General features: G+C 38.2%; 1 protein-coding gene across 1 annotated transcript; it reads left to right on the forward strand.

The window, feature by feature from the left end:
• Window positions 1-248: 248 nt before the first annotated feature.
• On the forward strand, window positions 249-11,018 carry LOC309491798 (cadherin EGF LAG seven-pass G-type receptor 1-like). Its single transcript, XM_082190829.1, has 5 exons — window positions 249-1,158; window positions 2,400-2,622; window positions 3,447-3,562; window positions 5,672-5,760; window positions 10,273-11,018. Exons 1-5 carry the CDS (start codon window positions 579-581, stop codon window positions 10,372-10,374), a joined length of 1,110 nt encoding a protein of 369 aa, XP_082046955.1. The 5' UTR covers window positions 249-578; the 3' UTR covers window positions 10,375-11,018.
• The last annotated feature ends 6,715 nt before the right edge of the window (window positions 11,019-17,733 follow it).

Here is a 17,733-nt window from a genome sequence, read left to right on the forward strand (position 1 = left end):
ATAGCAAATGTTTGGCCAGTGTAGCAAAAACTCAACCCAAGGACCTGAGTGAAAAGCATGAAATGGGCAAATGTGGAAGCAACTGTCCTATCCTGAAAATGTGTATGCAAAATGTTGCCATTCAGTGTGAAGCTCCGTAGATCATGTACAATCCCATTAGAAGCATTCCAATCCATTTTGTACTTTTGTGGAAGAAAGCATTTACTGTGTTTTACGGTTGTCAAGTCGAGGTTTTTCGAGCATTAGTTTCAACAGAGAAGACAAGTTTGTGTCCTGAAGCAAGATAAAAAGATGATCTGTCTAATTGTGGTGCAACTTTGTAATCTTGTCTGTTAACATGCTTTCTTCTCCAACCAAAAACAGTATTCAGACTTTTCTAGTGTGAAGTGTATACTGATATCTCCAAAAGTATACTGATAACATTCCAAAATGCCAACATTCTAAGACTTGGAGGCAGGTTGTGCTTTCATGGAATGTAAAACTGAATTATTAACGATTGGTTGTTTCTATCCTTTTTAGATGGTATCCACCAAGTGACGGCCTTCTGTACTCTCCGTGTGACCATCATCACTGACGAGATGCTAACGAACAGCATCACGGTCCGTCTGGAGAACATGTCCCAGGAACGCTTTCTATCCCCGCTGCTCTCTCTATTTGCCGAAGGTGTGGCAGCGGTACTCTCAACTAGTCGCGAAGGAGTTTTCGTCTTCAACGTCCAGAATGACACGGATGTCAACGGCAACATCCTCAATGTCACCTTCTCCGCCTTGCTTCCTGGAGGAGCTCCGGACCGCTACTTCCCTTCGGAAGAACTTCAGGAGCAAATCTACCTGAACCGAACTCTGTTACGGAAAATCTCCAGCCAAAGTGTCCTTCCGTTTGATGACAACATCTGCCTGCGGGAACCTTGCGAAAACTACATGAAATGTGTCTCTGTGTTAAAGTTCGACAGCTCTCCGCCTTTCATAGCTTCTGACACTGTTCTCTTCAGACCAATCCATCCCATTAACGGGCTGCGCTGCCGTTGTCCGGCTGGCTTTACCGGCGACTACTGTGAGACCGAGATTGACCTGTGCTACTCAGGACCATGCCGCAACAATGGCCGCTGCCGCAGTCGAGAAGGAGGGTACAGCTGTGAGTGTCTAGAAGACTTCACAGGTGAGTGCAAAACATGTTATGGCACACAGCATTTGTGTGTTTAGTCTGTAAACTTGCAGGACTATGTGGTAGAGTGGTTTGTGGTTAGGGAGCAGTGTTTTGTCAGGAGCTAAAGGAATGCTGCTCTGGAGAACCTGAGGTGTGAACCATCAGTCATTTGGGGTAAACCACAAATAGGGAAACCACCAGAGCCACTGCCTTCAGAACCAAAAGTCAGGATGCCATGTCACAGGTGGACAAACACAAGGAATGATGTGTCCACCTGTGGACTTATTGAATCTTGTGCAAAGATCAGATAGGCCACACCATGTGAAATAAAGTTGTGTTTCTTAAAGAACGAATATAACATGAAAGACTGTGATGGCTATATCTGATCAATCTCCAATTGGGAGGCTCCTCTGTCATTCCTACCCACCTCCCCCTTCTTTATCAAGGCTAATTACCCCTCTAATCACCTCCTTCAGTGCTTTGAAGGTCACAGTTCAACTCCAGGTATTCTGCGTCCATTATGATGGCGATGACAGCCTGCCCCTCAACATCTATCCCTTTCTGGCTTTCTCACATTAGAGGGAAACAGATCTGTCTATTTCCCTCCAAGAGAAAGATTATCCCAAGGAAATCAGGGGTCATTACAGGCACAGGGACTGCCATCCTGTTCCCCCACCACACATAAACACCCTTTGTCCAGATCTTGTCTGGATGATGGTTGAAATATAACACTGCATGATCTGTGTGTCCATCTTCGGTAAGGGAATTGGTGGTGCCATAGAGGAACTTTTGGATTGTCAAGTGCTTCCGTATGGAAAGCTGAGACTTAAGTCAGAGCTCAAACTTTGATCTAAGGCCAGTATTGTAGGGCTCTTCAGCTCCAGTCCTGGTGTGCCAGTGTCCTGCAGAGTTTTACCAATTCCAATTTAACACACCTACCTGTAATTTGAAGTAGCCTAAGTTTGGACACCTTGATTAGCTTGTTGGGGTGTATTTGGATTTGGTTAAAGCTAAACTCAGCAGGAGTCTAACTGGCCCTCCAGAACAAGAGCTGAAGAGCCCTGCCGTATAGAGTCAGACCAGTGTAGATGTTTTCTCACTGAGACACCGTTTGCAGCTTGGGTTATTTTCCTCTGTAACAACATACCTTGTGTAACAGTGACCAAAGATGTCAAAAGGTTGAATCAGTATTCCAATACTTTTAGTACTTTAAGTTCATTACAACTTTACAGATTTCTGATAATCCTTTGTAGGTGAGAACTGTGAATTAGATGCCCGCTCTGGCCGCTGTGTCCCCGGGGTATGTAAAAATGGAGGTGAGTGTGTCAACCTGCTAGTGGGTGGCTTCACATGCAATTGCCCTTCTGGAGAGTACGAGAAACCTTTCTGTGAGATGACAACCCGCAGCTTTCCCGGACAGTCCTTCATTACCTTCCGAGGCCTGAAACAGAGATTCCACTTCACTGTTTCCTTCATGTAAGTACTGGGTTATATTTGACAAGACAATTGCTTCTGACCTCAAGTCTCATGCCCCCATTTATCTTTTTGTTACATTGACACATCTGCCCAAAGCTTTGCATGCTGTAAAGGGTAATTTGTTGAAGAGGTTGCATAAGGAGCCCTTGAGCTCTGTCTGGCTAGTTGGCATGCCTGGACTCATCTTCTACTCATTCTGGGTCATATATTGATAATTCTAATGTCAAGCTCAAATAACGTTTGCCCTTTATGTAGATTTTTTTTTTTTTTTCTTAAGTGTGAAGTCTTTTAAAGTTAGAAAGACATGTGGATAATTTGTTTAAAATCAACTGTAAAGTTGAAAACGATGCTTTATCTGATGTTGAGACAGGGGCATCAGAGAAATATTTGGGCTCCTGTGCTGTGTAAAAACAGGAAGGGCTACATTTTGAGAGAGTACTATCAGTGTTTTTCTTTATTTGTATCATTTTCCTGTGGAGCAGCTGGTCTCTGACTCCTCTGCCCTCTGTGCCACGGCTCAGGCATGATAGAGGTGGGATGTGCCGCCCAAGGCAGAGGAACCACTTCCTGTTTCTAGACCACTGGCCTTACGTTTACTTCCTCTCTGATTTTTTTCTTTTCCTCCCTTGATTAATAGATGTTATTTCTTCTGTCTGGCTGGGAGGTTTCTTGTAGCTCAATTGGTTTAGGTCGTAAATTCGAACATATGAGGAAATAAGTGCAATTGAACCTTTATAGAGTTAAATATTTATGAGGGGGTAGTGTAGACGTTCAATAAAACCTGTAGTTCTGGTTGTTCTGATCAATGTTTTTTTTCTGTCCAGGTTTGCCACAAGAGAGAGAAACGCCCTTTTACTTTACAACGGTCGTTTTAACGAGAAACACGACTTCATAGCTGTGGAGATCATAGAGGAACAGATTCAACTCACCTTCTCAGCAGGTACGACACTGTAACAAACGGGAAGCCCAGGTCACCTTAGCGTCAACATTAGTTGAGATTCACTGATATAAAAAATCTAGCTGATATGATCATTCAATGATTGTTTTTATCCTATGTAAAAATGTGGGAAATGAGCATGCACAAAAAATCACAGATATATACCAATACAATGGAAAAATCTACTATTTGCTAATTACAGATATAGCACAGATGTTTAATGCACCCCTAACCAAAATATACTCTACTCATGTATGTGAACACAAAGCTTTTTAGTCATGTAAGCTTGATTTCACATGTCATTGGGTGTCAGTCCACATTCATAACCCAATGCAAGTATGCATTCTCAGCATTTTAGTGCTCTTTGAAGAGAATTTTGCAGAGCATGTTAGCTAAAGTTAGCCAAATTGTCAACAGGTTTACAGCTAGCTACATAAATTATAACATGCTCTGTGTAATGGCACAGACATTTGAAGGTAGCTCTCACTTCCTTAAATACTGAGGTATGTTAAAGCAACAGTAACGCACCTTAACGCATAGAGAACCATACACTTGCAATGTTTTAGCCAAGCATTTGCTGATGCTTTTGTATACTTCTATAGAGTATGTCTTTGGACTGTTTGTCAGATTTACTCCTGGGACAGCAGAAAGTGTTGTTGACAATATACAGTGACCTGAGGTGACATGCTAAACAGCTTGTTTGTGCAGTCATGTGTCACTTTGAGAGAAACTTGCTGTAGGTGGATGTGTTTACAACAAAGAATTTCAAAGTCATAAAGTGTCCAAACCTTAATGAGGCTTTGCCGTGACCCCAGCTGGTCTTTCCAACGTCTCCATGCATGTGCAGGGGAAGACACACTTGTGCAAACATGCATTCTCTCTCTCTCTCTCGCACACACACACACACACACATACACTTTAGCTCAGAGGCAGTTATAAATAACACAAGATGAGCACAGCCCTATAATGGGACTGTTGATCTTATAGCATACATAAATCTTTCCCAGACAAAGAGAACAATGCGGTGTCATGCTGTGGAGCCTGTTTTACATGCTGTAACCCATGACACTTGTACTAATACTGTTCTGTTGACCAGCTGGTCAAGGGGCTGGACCACCATTCTTAGTTTTTCAGTGATCAAGAATGCAAGAATGTACAAAATCTCATAAAAAAAGATTAGGTTTTAAAAAAATCTAAATTAATACATTTTTTAGACAATGTTGCAATTGTTTTCATCAAAGAGGACACAATATTCTGTTGTTCTTTACTGATTCTTTACGAATACCAGTAGGGACTCCTGCCTTGGGTAAATATTCCTCTAAACCCAATGTACATTTTGAGCCCCTACCCTCTGAATGAACTCTATTGATGAGAGAGAATATCTAAACATGATTGATAGTTATGTTAGAAGCTTTGTGCTGTAGCCACTAAATTACTTTATATTGCACCAGAGGTGACAAAGACACAATTTATACAAAAAGACCTTTATCGCATGCCAAAACACACACTTTGAGCTACGTCTGTTTTTATGGTGTACTCATAAATGCAGAATGTTGAACATTTACAGTAATATACTGTCTTCACCAACTTTTTCAACTTGCATTTATTAATATAAATTAATGCAGTGTTAGACAGAAACTTAATTTAAATGTATTTGTTCAGACAGTTCATGCTAATTATTTGTTTCAAAAAAGATTTAGTCATTTGTGCTTTTTTTTTTTTTTTTTTGTAAAATATTTAATTAAAAACTAATTTGTTGTTATTTATTGAGTTATATTATTCTTTTTATAATTCTTTCACCCTAAATTGAGATCCTATTTGGTTTTATGTCAGATAAAATCAATATAAATCAAAACTAGATTATATAATCTAATAGGTATAATTAAAAAAATATATTGCCCACATAAATAGATTAAGTTAGCTACTTTTTGTTAGTAGCTTGTGTAAGCTAATTTTTCAAAATACTAAACTGTGTTTAGTGACTTTAAATTATGAGTTGGTAACATAAAAATTTGTAGTACAATAGCATATACAACGTTAACGTACATACTTTTCTCTCGTCTCTTTGACGAATTTTTCGTCTCATTTTTTTCCCCCATCTTTCTGTCCTAGGTGAGTCTAAAACAACGGTTGCACCTTCCGTACCAGGTGGAGTTAGTGATGGCCAGTGGCATTCGGTTCAGCTTCACTACTACAACAAGGTAAGATATAAAGTCATTTTTGCTTTTAATTGTTGGAATAGTTGTTCCTGAAGATTCCCACTTATTCTGCAAAAACTTTGTTCCCACGATGGTTTTCTTACTTTCCACTTGTATCTGACCTGAGGAAGACAGGAGATTATTTAATAGCAGTTATCGGATTCTCTCTGTTTGACTTGCATTGCATTTCACTCAAATGCTTCCACACCCAAAGGCAACAGCGTGTTTGCACGAGATTGCTTAATTAAGTCTAAATGCACTTACTAGCATGTTTTTGCATGTGTTGCTTACTCTTCCAGAAGAAGATTATGGCTAGAGTTTATCTAGCAATACCCTCTCCATGTTGCCAGTCATTGAAAGACAGTCTGCTAACTGGAGGCCACATGATTCATGTAAAGCTTAAAAAAAAACTTTAAAAAAAACTCATGCGCTTTGGTAACGAAAGACACAGTCGTCTTTATTTCAGTCCTGTGATTCTCGACTCTTCCAAGCCCTGAACATCAGAAACTGAATATGCCATTTGGGATGTGCCAAGAGTCTTCCTGCTTGTAAGAGACTCCAACTTGAGTTTCATAAACCTGCTTTTAAGATTGTTTTCAATGTAGTCTTCAAGCATATCCTTGTTCTCGTATAAGTGAGCAGTAGTTGGAGACGGAAACAATGAGGATGTCTCGAATTTCAAGGGAGTTTACGACTGTGTTTTAATTTACTGCAAAAAGACTAATGCGGTTTCTTGTAAAGACATTAGTTGATGACGATATCTCAGACTTGTGATTTGTTGTTGTTTTCTCCAGATATGACAACAGAAAAGTTTATGATCATTTTTATTGTTTTGTCATATTTTTGTAGTACAAAAAAATGGATGGTATGGCAAATTTGGACAAGAGAGGTGTATTATTCATTTTCAAAGCACTGGCTTGTGATTTTCAGTTGGTGGACGATAAAATGATAGACTTCCATTGAATAAGAGAATATTATATACATTTGGGGATGGGCTGTTTGGACGTTGACTAGTAAAGCAACCATCCACAACACTTTAGCATTATGTGAGAGAGTTTTGGACCTGCGAGCACCTAAAAATGTTGTTTAGTATGCATTGTGAATTGTTACCTATGTAGTATACAATGGGTTATGCAGTGTTTGCTAGTTTTGTGTGATTGAGCATAATAGTTTAACGCACTTTTATGTCCAGCCTGAGTTGCTATTGGTGGAATACACACACAGAAACACACACTCGTGCGTTTATACACGGATACTAAATAAACACAACTCATAGTGGGTGTCGAGCAAGTTGTTAGACCACCAGCCAAGTGGGAGTCCTCACGCACGGCTGTGTCAAAAATACTCCACCTGCCTCCGACACACACACACACACACACACACACACACTGTAAAAAGTAACAGGGAGGCCAGAGACGCAGCAAGTGTGTGACAGCCTGCAGCTGTTGTTGAGTGCGTGTGGTGATTTACCACGGTGAATTGATCAAACACACACACACACACACATTGGCACAGGAGAGCCAGTCTCTGTGAGAATAACCACTAATATCACTAAGTTCTGCCTCGAGCCATGTCTCGCGGAGTGTGAGAACTGTCAAGAGCAGGTATACTGTCCAGATCTAAAGACATTCCTCCACAATCAGTTAATGCTTCCCCTGATTATCACCTCCGCACAGAGCCAGAGAGTGGCCTGTTGGGATTTCAGAGGATTTTAGATGGAATCTGCTCATACTTTCACAACCTTTTAAGGTACCGCTGCACTTTAAAGGAACTTATAGAAAGACAAAGTACCTTAGTCATACCTAATGCCCAATGCTTAATTTATGGGGTCAGAGGGTGAATATATAAAAGCTTGTGGTTGCCTACACACTAGAGTTCATGCTAAGAGAATGCTGCAAATCCGTTCATTTCAAGGGGGATGGTGTGCCTCAAGGACACAGAGGGAAAAAGTGAGTGTGCGAAGGTGACGTTATGTAATGTGACGTGAGAGGCTGCATCAGAAATCGCATACTTCCCCGCTATATAGTATGCAAAAAACATTTATGTGATAAGAGAAGTGTCCGAATTCACTCTACTCATAAAAGAGTAGGCAACAAGTACCCGGATGACCTTCTACTTCTGGCGAGATTCTGAAGTGTGCTTACGATGGACACTTTACTTTCCCCACGGGAGAGGATTTGTGAACGGCAGTGAAGCGACCTAGCTGACACCGGTAGGTCACATGATAATGACAGCATGGTGAATGTAGTACGTCCAGATTACATTCATTCTACACACTCTTATACTACTTGGTTGGAACATACTTTTTTTTTTTAGCTGTCATGTAGTAATTACTTATTCAAAATAGTACCTACTCAAGAGAGTATGCAATTTCGAACGATTTTATATTAAGCTTTAAGGCTTAATACAATTTAAACAGATGAGTTATAAAACACCCCCCTCACAGTTGTCATAAAGTGCAAAATTAGCTATATAGACCAAAACCACTTTTTGTACCAGGCTGTATTACCTTTTAATAATATATTATTTGGGGATTTACTCCCTTTTGGAGCATGTTTCTAGCGGCCAGTTGATGAATTGCAGTTTAAGTCACTTCCGTGTTCGATTCAAGAGAGAGACCAGAAGAGGATTGGTCACCACTTCAGCATATATTTTATGTTTATTAGAGTATTATATTGGTTGTGTAGCAACTTCAGACTATTTGAATCCATGTCCGAGTCATTGTGTGCTGCTTTATTTACAGTGACTGCACACACTGCAGTTCTCACAGTTAATTTCAGTCCTTTCAATTTACCTGCAGCTTAGAACTGGATTCGAGCTTAGAACTCATTACATGCTGGATATATATCACAGACACTAATCTAAATTCCCAGACATCCCCATATAACTTTAACTTTAATTAACTTATGTGTCAATTTCAGCTGTCAGGACAAATGCAAGATGTTTTTGTAAGAAGGGAATATTAATATATAAATTTGATCAATTTTAATACTCAGATCTTTTTCACTCAAATGAAAAAACAAAGCAAAAACAATATAGTTTGTACTTGTGACATTGCTTTTTTGTATAAAAAATGTATGTGTATATATTTAGCCCCATACAGACATAAACTTACTTAAGTTTGTATGTACAAAACCAGAAAAAGCACATACTGTAATTGTGTAAAAACAATTTAACACATGCCATGTTGAACTCAATTCAGTTCAACTCAGCTTCATTTCTAAATCGCTAATATCAAAGCACAGTGGATCACAAAGAAGCTTAACAGGGTGGCAGTACTTACATCCACAGTGAGCAAACACGAGACCACTGAAAAAAAGAGAAAAAAAACCTTGATAGTAATGAAGAAACCATTTTCTCTTCAGCAATGCTAAAACAACTAACTCAAAAACTGTTTGTCACTGTCTAGTTGACCTAATAAAGATGATTGCACAATATTGGAAGAAAAGTAAGTGGATTTAGGGTCTCAAGGCAAGCAAGCAAGCATGCTGGTCAATATACAGGGCACCAGTTCACATTTAATTTAGCCTACGGATGGGTGTGACGGAAGCGGGCAGGTTTACAGAGAGGTCATGAGCTATAGGTGCTGGAAAAATGTTCAATGCCATACTAACAGATATAATTAGTTATTTGAGTCTTTAAACTGTTGTGCACCAAATGTACTGTGAATAGATTTAGCTAAAAAGTCAGTGATAAACAAATTTTCTTTGTGGATTAGTTTACCTAACCAAGCATGAGTGAAGATAGTTTTACAGTTTACCCTTTTTTTTTCTTCAAAACTTCAAATATACACACAAACTCAACTAAATTCAGGATCAGTTTGTGTTATTTAATTAATTCCGTAACACATTGTACATGTCACTCAAATTGATTTTGGATGCATTCAAGCTAAAGCTTTCCTAGCGGAACAAGTTCACCAAAGTTCGGTTTGTTTGGTTGGTGTGAAAGCACTCGAGTCGAGAAAACGGTGGGTTCGGTTCATGTGGACCCCATTGTAGCGAGCGAATGAATCCAATCCTATTTCAGATTCTGAAAATACTTTTTATATGTACCCGAAACTTCGAAATCCGATTCACAAGGCATTTTTGAATCAAAATGAGAAAGTAGTTTGATTCAATGGCTGAAACTGTCAATCCGATTAAAATCTCATTCAACTCGAGCTCAGTAAGATTGATTGAAGTGTTTACATGAAGGCTTTTCAGTCCGATTGTGCCGTCAATAAATATTAACTATTAATAAAAAGAACACGGACCCAAAACGTACGACTTAGAAAGCGGGAAGGGGGTGGAATTGAACTTGGGTCGGAGCAAGTAATCAAACCAAGACCTCAGTCCTTGGTTGTTTCATTAATCCGGTTTTCTAGGTCATCATAGAGACATCTCTGGTAAATGTCAATGCTTTGGGGCAGGTTTTACTAGCGTCTGCTGCTACTTTAAAAGGGGTTTCAACATCTGTGGGGTTTAAGGGCTTCATCATACGTTCTAATCGCCGCTTTCTCTCCCGTGGTCTACGCAGGACAGCCTGCACCTGCTGGACTCCAGTGGGGTGCTGAGCGTCCACCTCTATACCGCCTGGCTGGAGCTCACTCATAAGGAGGTACTGTATACAGTGACCTAGCGTAGCTCTGCGGTGGCGGTTCCTCCTATCCCTCCGACCTCAGGGTCCGCATTTACAAAGCGTCTCAGAGTCCCTAGGGCTGTTTCTGGATCAGTTGTGTACTCGGATATATAGAGACAAAAGGGCAGCTTTGGCAATCAAATCCTAAACCAACTCCTGTAGTTTGAGAAGCTTTGTGAATACAGACCCAGAGCTTCTTTTCTCTCTAACAGCTTGCATCTGTGTCCAAAGAGATCCATTAGTAGGGATGGGAATTACAAGGAACTTTACGAGTGAATTCTGTTTCCACTTAGCAATTTAAAAAGTACATTAGTTCTATTCGAAATAACCATTGTTTATAAACCATTTTTATAGACATCAGCTTTAACAGTTGTATTAAACAAAAAAAAAAGTCTTTATAAACATTTATTAGCTATAATATTATTATTTTTGCCGTGTCATTTAATGCAACAAAACTGATCTGAATATTCCTCTGTTAGTAAATTAAACTCACACGTTTTAAGAACACCTAACACAGTAACAGCTATTGGTTAATTTCAAGTTGGACATGACGAGAGTAATGAATACCATGAATAAGTCAACTGGTTCGACCTATTTGGTAAGGGAGTGATTCAACTGGCTCAAATCCATGACTTTTGAGTACAAAAAAGATTTTTGAGTGATGTGAATTTAACTAATTGCTGTGGTGCTGAATGCACTGTTGAGTATTCATGGAGTTTTGTCTGCTTTAGAGAAATTACGACTTTCAAGAACCGTTCGTCGGGAAAATCAATTCCAGTATATTCCCAGTATACTCATGGCTACTGCATACAGACAAAATGGCCAACGATATCGACACCCCCACGTTCAGTTAATCAAATTGCATCAAAACATTTGTTGGTAGTTTGTTAGGGAAACAAGATCCACTTTCTGCAGGCTGATTAGGGTTTGAAGGGGTCCAATGGAATTAATCATATTGTTTTAACAAGTTGTTGCAGAAAGAATGGTCTCCGATGGGAATATATCTTTAAGCTGGTATATCTTGATCAAAGTGTATTGGCTATTTGATAAATCCTCAGTTACATTTGCAGTAAAATGTTAACCAGTTTCCAGTTGTTGGTTGTGTCAACATGAGGAAATGTTCTTTTCTGTATTCTATGAATTTGTAATGTAAGAGAAAAACAGGAGTTTGAATGTAGTGATAAAATGGAGGCTTGTTCAGAGCACCAGTTCAACCCAAACGCGCTTGACGTATTATGCAGATATCTTCTATTTTTGTCACTGTACGTCAGTTAAGGTTCATTTCTGTAGGAATGTTGGAAACCCAGTGTGTCTCCACCACATGAAAAAGGTGTTGGGATCACCCAAATGCTTTAAAGCGGGAAATGGGACTGGAGAGAGGATGAGACACACAGAGCGTGCGAGTACGTCACGCCCTGTAGAGGAAGGAAGAATGACATCATGGATCTTCTTGCAGCTATACAGCTGCTTTTTAAAATCTCTGCGTAAGGAGGGTATATATTTGGAAGACTGAAAAGTGTGTGGTTTTGAAGTTGAGGTTGAGAATGAATTTGAGGATTTGTAGTAACCGAACCAACCAAAAGGTCTCAATTTTTCCAAAGCTTAGTTGTGTAGCATTTCCTATATGTGAGGTTCTACATCAATAGTGAATTTTGCAACATATGCTTATTGCACATAGGTATCAAACTCCAAAGCTATGGACTCCACTCATGGCAGTAAAACAATACTATGTTATGACCTCACAACACTTGCATAGTGCATGGTTTGCTAACTAACGCATATTGATGATACATAGTAAACTTGATCGGTAGCTCACCTGGTACAGTACATTTACATTTATTCATTTAGCTGACGCTTTTATCCAAAGCGACTTACAATTGCTAATTATGTTAGAGGTCGCACGCCTCTGGAGCAACTAGGGGTTAAGTGTCTTGCTCAGGGACACATTGGTGTCTCACAGTGGATTCGAACCCGGGTCTCTCACACCAAAGGCATGTGTCTTATCCATTGCGCCACCACCACAGTATTGCACTTGCGATGTGGAGAATCCTGAATCATGATAAAAGAGCTCAAATGAACATACTAAATTTGCATGTTTGCTTCAGAAAATGCTTTTTTTTATCTTATGTTTAACATTAACGGTTAGGTTTAGGGTAGGGTTTAGTTTTTTAAACAATGGAGCATTACACATTTTAGCGCCATTCACTAGACATTTCATTTCTGAACTGCCGTGATATGTACATTGTGAAATACACAACTGGTTGCCTGATTTCCATTAATCTTATTTTGTATAAAACTGGATGCTCTTTCAGCTCTGTTCACTGGACCTTTCGTTTTTCAAAGTGTTGTGTAGTGTTCAAGAAACAAGGTAGTGTCATTTTCAGAAATGGTATGTTTCTCCTAATAAGCCTGGGTTTAAAGTTTGTGTGCCATCTCCAAGGGTTCAAGGTTGGATTTCCCTTCGGCAAAATAAAAACAAAACTTTATTTATTGAAGGCATTCAAATTATCTTTGTATTCTGCCAAAATAAAATGTTTAGCAAGCAAAATACAAGGGCAATCAGCCAATCAGTTGTCAGGGTGTAATTATCCTATGGCTCCAGGCAACTATCTTTTCTACTACTTCTACTTCTACTACTACTTCATTGGTCACCATGATTTTGCCAAGTAAGACCTGTTCCTGGGTCAACATATTTATCAATATTTAACACACATATATAATTACACATATAATATTTGTTTCCGAAAATGTATTTCTAAACCTATCCCTACTTCTAACTTATCCCTAATATCAGAGGGGAAATGATATAACACTGGTGTTGTAGAGTGTAAGGCAAAACTTGACATAAACTGTAAACTTCTTCCTCAATTCTGATTGGTTGATTTGAATGTTGTTCCAGGATCAACAAAAATTCTGATTCAGGAACATGTTGTACTTGGTGAAATCAAGTTACTTCATGTGCCAACCAAACAACTGCCATTGAGAATAATGGGAATGCTTAAAGGACAAGTTCGGTATTTTACACTTAAAGCCCTGTTTACAGATCGTTTCTGATGAAATAGAACGGTTAAGATAAAAATTTGGACACATGCTGCTGTCCCGAGAATTTTAGGTTTCTTTCGCTCCAAGTTTTTGTCCAAGTTTTTTTTTTGTGTGTGTTTGACAAAAACTACGATAAAACCGGTTGGAAAGCATCTTTTGCAGCGATTTTTGTGTGAGCATATCAGTGAACACCCCTGACCACTCGGTGAGTTTCACGTCTTTGTAAACGAAAGTTTAATGCGTTTTTTGGAAGGATTGTTCCAGTGCCCAATGCCCATACAGCCATTCTGTAGGTGGGGGGGAGAAGCGAAAGAAACCTAAAATTCTCGGGACAGCAGCATGTGTCCAAATTTTTATCTTAAGCGTTCTATTTCATCAGAAACGATCTGTAAACAGGGCTTTAAGTGTAAAATACCGAACTTGTCCTTTAAAGATTTACCCAAGGTATTTTTTACCTTTCAAAATGATGTGTAGAACATCCAAAAACATCTAAAAACAAGTTTCTCTCAACTCTTGAGCTTGTATTTCCTTAAGGGTCCAGACTGATTAGCTATAGACCTGTATCAGATCTTCCTTACAGAGAAACTTAGTACGTAACATTTACAGAGCATACTATTCATCCAATCACTCAGGATAAGTTGTAGTACAAAAGCTGTCTAAATTGTCCATGTAAAGCTGTTTTTTGTTGTTTTACTTTCAGTTAGAGTGAGATAATTGGCCTTGTGTATGAGGAGATTAGTGGTGATTTAGTGTCAAGATGATAAAAATTCATGTCAAGGGATTTGATCAAGAATGACTGCTGATGGCTTCGGTTTATAGATCTTCTTCCGCCTGCTATTCAGCTGTCATTCACTTTCGAAAGCTTTCGCCAGAGGAATGCACTCGAGCTGAATGTACGATCAGGCCTGTTTTACTAAAGAACAAACCATCATGACCCACTCATTCATTATACTGTGGCGTAGTTCAGATTCTGTGAAGTTTTTGGCGCTTTTAGAGTACCAATGAATGACTGTACCCATGAGAGTCCATAGGCAAAGTTTCAGGAGGTTTTTTTTTCTCCTGTTTAAAAATAATACTCTTTTTCTGTGTCAGCTTTCAAAATTACTGGACACTTATCCATCTTTTTTTGCATTCTGCTAATGTCCCATTTCATTTGAAACGTTTAAGATTTAAATTTTAACTCAAGTCCTAACACTGTTTTTGTGCTTCATATTGATTAATAGCCATGACATTAAAGCCAAAACATATAATTTCTGATCTTCTAACATCACCAAAATTAAGTGTTATTATGGTTATCTAAAACTAAAATCATAAAAACTTTGTTTCTTAATAAAATAAATGTAAACTGAAAATAAAATTAAGTATAAAAGTAAACTTATTTTAGTTCAGCTAGAATTAATTGAGTTCAACTTGATGTACTAAAATAACTAAAATTGAAATAACAATCAATAAAAGCTGTATAAACATATTTCAAAATAATAATAAAAAAAATTAAAAAATTGAAATGGAAAATGCACAAATAAACTATAAAAAGTATGTAAACTTAACTATAAAAATATGTCAGTGATTCTAAAATAATACTGCACCAAACATAATGATGAAGACTTTCAAATATTTCCCAAACACTCCCCCCATCTGCCATTGGTCAGACAGACAGAGAGTCCTGCCCCAAAATCAGACTACCAATAGTTGTTGTTGTTTTTTTCGTAACAGTTTACTTAAAGCCATTGTTTACAATCCATTATAAAAGTATTTTAATGCATTAATTATGCCTTATAATGCACCTAAAAATGCTTCGGATGATCTCATGAATAATTGTAACCACAGTTATAATACATTATTACATGCATTACATAATTATAATGTATTAATTATAATGCCTTAAAACACATTAAAACTTTGGTTACAGTTACAGAGAAATAATGCGTTATAATGGACATTTTGAATACCTTTATAATGCATTATACATAAAGGGTTTAAGTAAAGTGTACCTTTTATCTCTCTCTCTCTCGCTCTCTTTTTTTAGTTATAATACTCTGCACGTTAAGATGTGATAATTGAATTTTATTATAAAGTAGTAGATAGGCTTGGCCAAATTATTTTACATCAGTGCAGTTTCTACCCATTCCCTTGTGCCTTAACTTGTTTAAGATTTTTTATCTTGGCATTCAGAATACATCACGGCTTTGTTGAGTTTCACATCACAGGTTTGGTCTACTCAGACTGCCATAAAGAGTTTTATTACGTGACATGAATGTCTTCAGTAACCTGTTCGGCGAGGAGAAGTGGACAGCACCTGAAATAAGAGACTGCTTTGTACCTGCACACTTTTTCCTTCTTAAAGGCGAGTTTGGTGGATTACGCACATAGCAGGGGGACAAAAGCGCACGTCATCTCACATCCAGCATTGATAAATGAGATGTGTTATTGAGACACATGGGTTTAAAAGTGGTCCTCATGTCCCGTAGGCCAGCCGACAACACCGTGCTATGTGTATGTCCTGAGGGTGTGTGAACCTGGGCCAGTTCCCTTGAATTATTCACAGCTCTAGGTTTACACAGCCGGAGGGCGGGTGAGGTAGTGCTGTTTGATAGCGAAGGAGATCAGTGTGACAAAGACACGACACTCACACACAGATGGGTTCTGCCATGACACCTGCGCCAGACACAAAAAAAAGGGAGTTTGGATGTGTGTGTGTGTGTGTGTGTGTGTTTGTGTGTGTGTGTGTGTGTGTGTGTGTGTGTGTGTGTGTGTGTGTGTGTGTGTGTGTGTGTGTGTGTGTGTGTGTGTGTGTGTGTGTGTGTGTGTGTGTGAGGTGATAATAATGAGTGCATTTCCTTGGTATAGCAAAAATGAAAGCGTCTTTCCCGCTAGACTTCCTGTATTGTAAAAACGTCCCGCATGGCCTTCATTGTCTCAGCATTACATAGAGATTTTAAAGCACATAAAAAAAGCGTGAGTCATTATTGAACATTATTGATTCTTTGAAATGATGAGTGCCGTCTGATTTTTTTTCACTGAAAGTAAATCTTTACATATATCTTTATATCACATTCATATATTTTATAAATTGTATAAAATAAATAAATAATGTAATTAGTGCTGGGGAATGATTAATCGCGATTAATCACATCCAAAATAAAAGTTTGTGTTTACATAATATATGTGTGTACTGTGCATAATTATTTTGTATATATAAATACACACACATGCATGGTTATATTTAAGAAAACTGTTATTTATATATAAAATATTTATATGTATATATAATATATATATATATATATATATATATATATATATACATACATTAAAATATTTTTTAAATAAATACATGTGTGTATTTTTATATACGAAATAATTATACACAGTACACACACATATAGTATGTAAACACAAACTTTTATTTTGGATGCGATTAATTGTGATTAAACGTTGCCCAGCACTAAATATATTGTATTTTTTATTTAAACAGAGACATTCTTAAAATCTTAAGATTCATAAAGCTCCCTGTGACACAAAGAATGGGTGCGAAAGTATGACGTTATTTAGGAGAGTTAAAAAAAAAACAATCATATTGCAATAGTCACAATGTTGGTTCATTTTACATACATTGGAAATATTAAATATATAGTCCAGTCTTTCGAACCTCAACAGCTCAACAAACTCACATTCACAGCTCTGAGAAAGTTGTCGTACATGAATATATTTCGTGAGTAATGTGAAGGTGTAATATGACTCTATCATCATTTTTTTCATGTTGTTTTTGTATTTTGTGTGTAACCCAATCCGTTGATTGACATTTCGTTCTAATCCCTCATAAAGCAGTTGTGTTTGCCACTTAACTGACAGGACAGTGGCAGAGGAGGCGGATTTATCTGAAAGCCAAGCAGTTTTACCTGAACCGCACAACCGTTACTGTCAAACCCAAGCTCAGTTTGGCCCTCTGGGGAAAACACAAGCCATTTAGAGCCGTTTACAGCCGTGTTGTCCTGTACTGACTTGTGTCAGCAGTCGAAACACTGAGATGTTCTGAAGGTAGACTCAGGGCACGTTCCCATATTGGTGATTAATTCTTAGACTTGTGCTTGTAGTACACTGGATGGGCTGAACGCTACATGTCCAGAACAGATCATTTGAGAATGTGAAACTCTAGAATCCTGCTCAGAGCGGAAAACATTGATGTACCCTAAAGACTGTGATTTTGATCCCTGTAAATGAGCTATCAAATGTACAAAGTGCCCAAACTGTGCAAAACATCTCTAGAGCAAGTTTCTCTTTAAGTTGTGCCAGGTGCACATACTACACTTAAGTGTG

The sequence above is a fragment of the Leuciscus leuciscus genome (assembly GCF_965113295.1).
Source record: "Leuciscus leuciscus genome assembly, contig: HAP1_SCAFFOLD_577, whole genome shotgun sequence".
NCBI lineage: Eukaryota > Metazoa > Chordata > Actinopteri > Cypriniformes > Leuciscidae > Leuciscus > Leuciscus leuciscus.